Source organism: Erinaceus europaeus, chromosome 7 (assembly GCF_950295315.1).
Source record: "Erinaceus europaeus chromosome 7, mEriEur2.1, whole genome shotgun sequence".
NCBI classification, from domain to species: Eukaryota; Metazoa; Chordata; class Mammalia; order Eulipotyphla; family Erinaceidae; genus Erinaceus; species Erinaceus europaeus.
The window spans coordinates 115,818,715-115,828,179 of record NC_080168.1 but is presented as its reverse complement, the minus strand read 5'-3'; the positions used below and the strand labels follow the sequence as shown (position 1 = coordinate 115,828,179).

Below are 9,465 nucleotides of genomic sequence, written 5' to 3'. Positions count from 1 at the left end.
GTTTGAGCCCTGCTCTATCAGATAGATAGATAGTGGGCCTTGGACAATTAACTGTCTAGGCTGGCTTGGTTTTCCTCTGTAACACAGGAAGAGAGAGGAGATAGAAAGGAAGAGCTCTTCTCTTCAAGAAACCTTCTGTGTCAGACTGCCAGTGCCCCCTATGCCCCACATAGGGAACAGCAACTACTTATTCAGCAGAAGTCGAAGTGGCCTTAAAAATGAGTTGGAGGGAGTCGCTTGATAGGCGGTAAAGCAGATCTGTAGGTATCTTTCTCTCCTCCTGTCTCCAATTCTCTCTGTCTTATCCAACAATGATGACATCAATAACAACAACAACAACAAAAACAACAAGGGCGACAAAAGGGAAATAAATAAATATTTTTAAAATCCTTTAAAAATGAGTTGGAGTGAGGGCACACTCTGTGTGTTACCATGCACAAGGGCCCAGGTTCAAGCCCTCAGCTCCCACCTCAGGGGGAAAGTCTTACAAGCAGTGAAGCAGTGCTGCAGGTGTCTCTCCCTCCCTCTCTCCCCTTTCCCTCTAAGTTTCTCTGTCTCGACCCAATTAATTAATTAATTAAATGTAAAAAACCCGGGTCAGAGTGTCTGGGAGGGAAGAGAATAGGGTGCAGCCGAGGCACTGTAGTGACGGTAGGCATCCCAGGATGATGAGAGTGGAGTGAGACAGAGTTCTGGAGGAAGACAGAAACCTAGCAGGAAAATCTACCAGAAGATGACACAGGAGGGGCAAGCCTTTCTCTTCCCAGAGCCCCCCACGCCCCTCTTACACACTCACCCGACACCTCCCTCTGCCCTTCCAGTTGAGCTCAGCCACTCCAGACCTAATCCATCCTCATCCTCATGCTGCTTTGGCTGTTGTAACCATCGCCCCCACCCCATGACATACACAGGTTGGCACATGCCACAGGGTGACACACCATAGGGTCACACAAGGCACACAGGGCAAGAATGACACACACACACACAAGCACTTTCAATCTCCCCATGCACACTCATCCATCCACCTCCACACACTGTCCCAGACACTGTCTACCCCTCAGCCGACCTTCTGGGTCTCTCCTGACCATCGGCTGCCACCCCCGGCCCGGCAGAGGATGATGAGGCACTGCTCCAGGTGGCGTCTGTGACAAGATGACTCCTTGGGCTCCTCTGATCTGAGCTATATCCCAAGAGGCTTTAGAAAGGCTCCTGCCATCCCTGACCAGAACACACGCATGCACGTTTTCTTTCCTTCCTCCTTTTTAAAAGATTTATGTTATTTACTACCCAAGAGAGAACATGAGACAGAGAGAGGGAGAGAGAGGCCGGTCACCAGGTGGTGGTGCACCTCGTTAAGCGGTTAAGCGAACATGTTACAGTGCAGAAGGATCCTAGGTTGGAGCCCCTGGCCCCCACCTGCAGTGGGAAAGCTTTGTGAGTGGTGTCTATCTCTCTCCCTCTCTATAACCCCCTTCCCTCTCGATTTCTGGCTGTCTCTACCAATAAATAAGTAAAGATAACAAAAATGGTGTGTGTGTTTTTTAAGAGAGAGAGAGAGGCACGCCAGAGCACCCCACGGTGCAGTATGGGGACTGGCGGCAGGATCCTCAGGCAGGCAAGTGGGGTGATCTGACAGTCGAGCCCCCTCCAGGGCAGCTCACAGTCCTTGTCACACGTGAAAACGGACACACTGCACTCTTTCCAGCTGGCTGCCTAGGTTTCTCCCCACAGCCAGGGTCTGTTGGGCCAGCACATCCTCCAGCCCACCCAGGAGATTTCTCGGGCCACCGTTCCACCTTCGGGCTGGCGCAGAGGCAATGCCGCCCGCGAGGTCCGAGGTGGCGTCGAGGGGACAGACCCGAGGCTAGAAGCCCAGCGGCGGACTCCCTGGCTCATCCGCCCCCAGCGCATGGTCGCCGCGCCCCCTAGCGGACATTAGGCCCCGACGGGCTTCAGAAGCCGAGCGGAGCCTGGCGGGCGCGCGTGGGAGGGTGCCCCAAGGGGAGGGGTCGGTGGCCAGTGCAGCCTGGGGGGCGGGAGTCACCGGGCAGGGGGCGGGGGTGAGCCCCGACGGCCAGCCTGCCAGCTCTCGGCGCAGACGGGCGGGAGCCAGGGCCCCGCTCGTGGCCCATTGTCTGCGCCCCTGAGCCGTGCGCCCTAGTGCCACAGCGGCCGGCGGGGCAGCCTCCCCTCGTCACTGCAGCCCCGCCGCAGCTATAAGAAGCGGTGCCGCCCGCCGTGGCTGCCTCAGCCCACCAGCGGGGACCGAGAGCCATGCTGCCCGCCGCCCGCCCCCGGGGCTGGTAGAGCCAGACTGCCAGCGGTCGCCGCCACCGCGGAGACGCGCCCCACCGTCGCGGGCAGGAGCCACAGCCGCCCCTTCTCAGCCCCGGGCAGGTCATGGGGCGCGGGGCGCTGCCCGCGTGGGCTCCCGCCGCGCTGCTGCTGGCACTGGCCGCCCTGCCCGCAGCCCTGGCTGCCAACAGCAGCGGCCGATGGTGGTAAGTGAGCCAGTGAGGGGTCGCCGCAAATTTGGGGGCGCGGTCAGGGGCCAGCCCCATCCAGGCTTCCTCATCCCCAGCTCTGTCTCTCTCTCGGAGTCTGAACCTCTGGGTGCCAAGCGGGGAGCCCACTCCCGTCCAGTACTGCCCTTCTCTGAACCCCGAGCCGGGCTCAAGGGGAAGCCACACTACAGGTTCCCTGCCTCGGGGAGCCCGGAGAGCCCAGGCCCAGGCTTGTGCGCAGAGAGGAGGCTGGGACTCCTAAGACCTCATGCCTTGGTTGGGCTTGGACCACAGACCAGAAGCCCTTCCAGCCAGGCTCTGAAAGCTCTCGGGGTGCCCTCCGCCTCCCCTGGACAGCTCCAGGCAGGCCCCCAGGGCCCCCTAGACTGCAGAGCCCTCCGCGACAGTTACTGTCAGGCGACTGTCGGGGCGCTGCTAAGCTGGTGAGCTCGGAAGCAGTGGGCGATACCTGGCCTGGGCTCGTAGGAAGAGGGCAGGGTGGGCACCGGCTTTTTGGTTAGGGTACAGGTCCCCTTCCAGAGCCTGAGCTCCTGTCCCCGTCTCACCAGGGGTATCGTGAACGTCGCCTCCTCCACAAACCTGCTGACCGACTCCAAGAGCCTGCAGCTGGTGCTGGAGCCTAGTCTGCAGCTGCTGAGCCGTAAGCAGCGGCGGCTGATCCGCCAGAACCCGGGCATCCTGCACAGCGTGAGCGGAGGACTGCAGAGCGCCGTGCGCGAGTGCAAGTGGCAGTTCCGGAACCGCCGCTGGAATTGCCCCACGGCTTCTGGGCCCCACCTCTTCGGCAAGATCGTCAACCGAGGTGGGTACCCGGGAAGGCGACGCTTCCGGGCCCAGGGGACTGTGGGGTCACCCCAGGGGCAGGGGCGGGGGAGTGCAGGGAAGTGTCGGCTCAGAGCTACTCTGGGCCAAACTTCCTCCGCAGGCTTCCGCAGCCCCCCCTGCTCTGCAGTCCCTGTCCTTGGCGCCCGCCTGGGAAGCTGCAATCCGAGACCGTGCATTTGGCCTCGGCCTGGACAGCCTGCACAGTCTTCTGCTCCCCTCTTTTCGGGCTTTTCCTCCGGGCTGCCCCTCTTGCACTGAAAGGCCAACATGCTCCCCAAGTCTCAGTAAGACATGATTACAAGCATAGATCACCCACGTGCTTTCTCCGTGAGCCCCTATTCCACCTCGGTTAGAGCCGGGCTCTCCAAATGCCATGGTGCGTGGAACTCAAGGACCTCAGGTTGTCCGCTGGAGAGTGCTGGCTGCACCTCGTTCTCCTCGCCGACCACCACCCACCCCAACTTGCCCTCCTCAGGTTGTCGAGAAACAGCTTTCATCTTCGCCATCACCTCCGCCGGGGTCACGCACTCGGTGGCGCGCTCCTGCTCCGAGGGCTCCATCGAATCCTGCACCTGCGACTACCGGCGGCGTGGCCCCGGGGGCCCCGACTGGCACTGGGGGGGCTGCAGCGACAACATAGACTTTGGCCGCCTCTTTGGCAGGGAGTTCGTGGACTCCGGGGAGAAGGGGCGTGATCTGCGATTCCTCATGGACCTTCACAACAACGAGGCGGGCCGCACGGTGAGCCTAGTTGCAGGCTCCTCACCCGCCAGTGGGGGGAGGTCGGGAGCTTGCCCACCCCCACAGGGGCAAGCCTGGACTGGGGAGTCACAGCCCGCGTTAACCCCTGTGAAGGCGCCCCGAGGGAGCAGGAAATCAGAACATGGGGTTGTTGTGGGGGCTTAGATGCGAAGGGATGCTCGGGTCTCAGGGAGGATGACTCTAAGGGTGGAAGGCCATCAACTCGTAGGATGCATTGTTTCAGCACCTCGGATGAGCAAAGTAAAAAGAATAAAAGGGGGGGGGTGCTGAGACTGAGACTCTGGTGTGCAGTGGAGTTGGGCCTGGCGTCCAAATCTCCGCGGGGCATTCCGTTCCCCGTGGGTACCCCCTTATTCTGGGTCTCTGCTGAGATCCCGGCGGCGTCCGGGAGGGGGCGGCCTCCGGGAGGGCGGTGTCTCTGCCAGCTCCCGAATGGCCTCTGCTTTCGCCTCCCCGCCCCAGACGGTGTTCTCCGAGATGCGGCAGGAGTGCAAGTGCCACGGCATGTCGGGCTCGTGCACCGTGCGCACCTGCTGGATGCGGCTGCCCACCCTGCGCGCCGTGGGCGACGTGCTGCGCGACCGCTTCGACGGCGCCTCCCGCGTCCTGTACGGCAACCGCGGAAGCAACCGCGCCTCGCGGGCCGAGCTACTGCGCCTGGAGCCCGAGGACCCCGCGCACAAGCCGCCCTCGCCGCACGACCTCGTCTACTTCGAGAAGTCGCCCAACTTCTGCACGTCCAGCGGCCGGCTGGGCACGGCGGGCACGACGGGGCGCGCCTGCAACAGTTCGTCGCCCGCGCTCGACGGCTGCGAGCTGCTGTGCTGCGGCCGCGGACACCGCACGCGCACCCAGCGCGTCACCGAGCGCTGCAACTGCACCTTCCACTGGTGCTGCCACGTCAGCTGCCGCAACTGCACGCACACGCGCGTGCTGCACGAGTGCCTGTGAGGGGGGCCCACGAGCGCCCCCAGCGCCTCCCTCCGCGCCTCCCACCTCCCGCTACCCTGGGGCTCCTGGAACCACTAGCGGGCGGCTCCGACCCCCTGACACTCTCGTTGGCCTCGCCCCACCTACCTCCTTTCTTCCCTGCAGGGGACCCCAGCTCCACCGCCACCTGTTAAGGTCTGGGGGCGGGAGGCAACGCCCCCTTCCCCATGGGGTCAGCTCCCCGCCTCTGCCTCTCTCCTTCCCCGCTAGCACACACTTTTCCTTCTGGCCCCCCTCACTCCACGAGCCCCTCCCCACTTGGCCCAGGGCACAGAGCCGGGCCGGACACCTGGGTACTGGGTCGTTCTCCCCTACAACTAAATGTAGGGGGGTTGGGCCTTGGGGTTGGGAGGGCAGCTGTGGTGATGTGGAATGAGGTTGGGGGACCCAGCAGAAGTCCCCTACCCCCAGCATGCCCCCAGCCTCTCCTGGGGCCACTGAACAGCTGTGAGGTGCCTCCCTCCGCCACCTCCTACCCCTTCCTGCCCTGCCTCCTCAGCAGTGTGTAAATAATTTGCACTGAAACGTGGACAAGCGAGCCACGCGTTTTGGTTGTTGTAAATACAATTATTTATTGTGCTGGGTTCCAGCCTGGTTTGCAGAGACCACTTACAGTCCAACCCACCCCTCTTCTTTCCTCTCTGCGTGCTATGCCCTTCCTCCCACCCCTTTTCTGACCTGGCTCCTCTCCTCAGCTTCCCAAAGATGCCTAGCCTACTGGAATCAGTATTTCCTGTAGCTATTAGTGGCTCCTCGCCCCCACCACTGTAGTATCTTCTTCTGCAAAATAAAGTCTCTATTTTTATCAATGACACAGTGGCTTTTCTTTTGAATCCAGAACACCTTGTTGTTTGCCTCTCTTCAACAAAAAGTGTATGTTATAGGCCTTAGATGTGGCGTGGCACAGGGAATAAAGCACTGGATTCTCAAGCATAAGGTCCTGAGCTTGATCTCCAGCATCACACGTGCCAAAGCGATGTCCTGGTTCTCTAACTCTTCTCTCCTCTTGGTCATAAATAAACCCTTAAAAAAAGAAAAAGGGACTAGATGGTGGCGCAAGTGGTTAAGTGCACACATTACAGTGTGCAAGGACCTGGGTTTGAGCACCCAGTCCCCACCTGCAGGGGGAAAGTTTTGCAAGTGGTGAAGTTGGGCTTCAGGTGTCTACCTGTCTCTCTCCCTCTCTATAGCCCCTGTCTCTCTTGATTTCTGGCTTTCTCTATCCAATAAATAAAGATAATAAAAATTAACAACAAAAAAAAAAGACAATTGGGGATGGGGAGATAGCACAGGGGTTATGCAAAAAGTATTTCAGGGCTGAGCCACCAAAGGGCCCATGTTCAATCCCCAGCAATGGCAGAAGCCACAGCTGAGCAGTGCTCTGCTAAAAATGTTGAGCGGCTGGTTCTTGGTCTTGCAAGAGTACCCTAGGATTCTGACCCCTGGGTGACCTTAGTGGGGCCCCTGGGGGTGCAGATCTCCAGAAGAAAGCCAGTACAGGAAAGGCAGCACCCACTGGCTGTGGGATTCCAGAGGAGTGCAAAGCCACCTGTTACCTCCATTGCTGAATGGGGACTCGACAAACTCTGACCTGCCTCTCCTCTGGGGAAGAGTTGTAAAAATAGCTACAACTGAATGATAGCCATAACCATGTTCTGAAAAAAACAGCCGAAAGAGAGAAAATGAGAAGAAGCAGTCGGGGTGCTGCTGCCCTCCCCCAACAGCTACTGCTCCCCAAAGCTTGCCTGGTGTGTGTGTGGGGAGATGCTCCCCTCTGCCTCTCAAAGCCAGGAAATACCTTATTAGGATCCTAACTCCCCACCTTGGACTCAGGAAGGACTCTAGTCCTGGTGCCAGAAGCTCAGAGATGATGGTAGAGGAAAAGAAAGGATGAGGAGAGGTAGAAGCCAGACACAGGCTAGGACTAACCCAACATGGCCAAAAAGAAACCTTAAGGGTAGGCCACAAACCAACCTTAAAGTAGTGGCCAACAGTACCCTGCTCCAACGCTGACACCTCCCCAGCACAGACAGGGAAACAATTGCCCACAGCACTGCACCTGTCTCTAACTCTAATCCTCCCCTGCCCCTAGACCAGGGCTAACCTTAGCCTTAACCCTAACGTCAGACAAATGCTGACACCTTCCCTAATCCTAGCACTTCTCCCCAGGGGAGGGGTGGGGGAGAGGGAGGCAACAACAGATTCCAGTCACTGGGGAATGCCCCCTCTCCCTGGGACTCTTCTGCTGCCCCCCACCTTTCCCTGGATCTGTGAACTCTGACCCCTACTGGCCTTTGGGATCTATGTGGGGTGGGGGGTAGGTGGGTGGAGAAGGAGCTGCTCAGCCCTGCAACAAATCCCTTTCCCTTTATCTCCACCGCCCCCCCCCCCCCCAAGTGAGCAGCTGCTCAGTTCTGCTGGGCACTTGAGAAGGAGGCAGAGAAACCTGCTTGATCCTGGATTGAAGGCACCTGACAGGCCTTGAATTTCCAAAAAAGAACCACCTGCAGAGAATAGCCAGTCTATAATCCAATGAGCTACCAGGTCCTCTGGTTGTCTAAGCAAGCAGAGAGCAGGGACAGTGGGCATGATAATGCCCAGAGCTGGGGAGAGGCAGCAGGGTGGATTGGCAGCTGCCCACAACCACTCTCACTTGACTCCAAGAGCAAGAAGCAGTGTTTGCTTGCTGGGGTGGGGTGGGGGGGACATGCATGGGGACAAGCAGCTCTAGACTAATTGACCTTTAGAAGTTGGAAGGAGTACAAGGGAAAACTATGGCTCCTGGCCTGACCTAACTAGATTTTCTTGTCTTACTTATTCTCTCTCTCTCTCTCTCTCTGTCTTTCCTTACCAGAGCACTGCTCAGCTCTGGCTTATGGTGGTACTGGGGATTGAACATTGAACCTGGGATCTTTGGTGCCCCTGGCATAGTCCTTTTTTAAAATTTTTATATTTATTTATTTTCCCTTTTGTTACCCTTGTTGGGTTTTATTATTGTTGTAGTTATTGATGTAATCGTTGTTAAATAGGACAGAGAGAAATGGAGAGAAGAGTGGGAGAGAAAGATAGACACCTGCAGACCTGCTTCACCACCTGTGAAGTGACTCCCCTGCAGGTGGGGAGTGGGGGCTTGAACCAGGATCCTTAGGCAGGTCCTTGCACTTTGCACCAGTGTGCTTAACCCGCTGAGCTACTGACCCCCGGCATAGTCTTTTTTGCATAAACATTATTTTGTCTCTCCAGTCATGTTTATTTATTTATTTAATCAGGACATCTCTATTCATCTCTGGCTTACAGTGGTGCAGGGGATAGAACCAGGGACCCCAGGGCCTCAGGCATGAGAATCTGTTTGCATAACCGTTATGCAATCTCTCCCATCTTGATTTTACTTACTTACTTATATAATTTTCCCATCAGAGTTAACCACCAAATGAGGTTTAGTGTTTGTAGCAGCGACTTTTACTTTTCTTTCCTCTGGATAGAGAATTGGAGATAGAAAGATGGAGAGGGAGAGACAGAGAAGCTGAGATAAAGCAGGATTGCTCCACTGGAAGGCCCTCACCTCCTATTCCCATGTGCTGGCGGCCCTGGGGCTCACACCAGGATAGAGAGCCAGAATAGAGCATCACTCTGGTATCTGTAATGCCCTGGACCCAACTCAGGACCTTATTGCTGGCAAATCGAAGCTTTACCCACTGTTCCACCTCCTGAGCCAATTTAACTAGATTGCCAACCAATCTCTTGCCCTCTCTGCCTCTGAACCAGAACAGTTGTAAGTCAGATGAGATCATGCAGGTGCAAGCTCAGGTCATCTGAACACTAGCTGACCTCCTTCTTCTGTGCCAGGCACTCCCAGATGCTGAGGGGACCTACAGCCAAATGCTGTGTGACCACAGCACCATCCTGCAGGAGTTGATGGCCTGTCACTCAAGCACACCAAGAGATGGCTAGCCTTTTAACGCAGTGAAAGCTGGGAGGTCATGGCAGCAGGTGCACCTGAAGCGCAGGCTGAGCTCTGCAATCCTAGGCATTAGAGCATTAGGCCCTCGGGATCCAGGCGGGTGGAAGGCTCACAGTCAAAGGAAGTGACCAGCAGGAGGGCTGTAGGCTCTGCTACCGCCCCCCCACCGGCTGGTTCAGTCCTGCCATCTTCTGTGCTGCATTAAGAGTGGAAGAACCCTGGGGAGCAAGCCAGGTGCCCCAGAGAGGACTCGCGGGCGGCTCAGGGCTATGCTGTCAGGAATGGACCTACGCCCAGGTGCCAGGTGCCACCCACCTGGGGCATCGGAGGCTGGCGGGGACCCCGACACATCCTGGCCCCAGCGAATGAGGGAGGCACTAATCCTAAAATATGCCTAGAGGA

At 57.7% G+C, this 9,465-nt stretch overlaps 1 protein-coding gene across 1 annotated transcript; it reads left to right on the top strand.

Moving 5' to 3' along the window:
* The first annotated feature begins 2,096 nt into the window (after positions 1-2,096).
* WNT1 (Wnt family member 1) lies at positions 2,097-5,086 on the top strand. The gene is made up of 4 exons (XM_007528517.2): positions 2,097-2,501; positions 3,074-3,327; positions 3,826-4,091; positions 4,575-5,086. The coding sequence occupies exons 1-4, from the start codon at positions 2,401-2,403 to the stop codon at positions 5,061-5,063; spliced, it is 1,110 nt and encodes a 369-aa protein (XP_007528579.1). The 5' UTR covers positions 2,097-2,400; the 3' UTR covers positions 5,064-5,086.
* Positions 5,087-9,465: the final 4,379 nt, after the last annotated feature.

Bases quoted from the DNA above. Each gene is read 5' to 3' on its own strand.
- WNT1 (XM_007528517.2), top strand. From the start codon at position 2,401: ATGGGGCGCGGGGCGCTGCCCGCGTGGGCTCCCGCCGCGCTGCTGCTG. The intron at 3,328-3,825 runs GTGGGTACCCGG...TGCCCTCCTCAG, and splicing joins CGGCAAGATCGTCAACCGAG to GTTGTCGAGAAACAGCTTTC. The intron at 4,092-4,574 runs GTGAGCCTAGTT...TCCCCGCCCCAG, and splicing joins ACAACGAGGCGGGCCGCACG to ACGGTGTTCTCCGAGATGCG.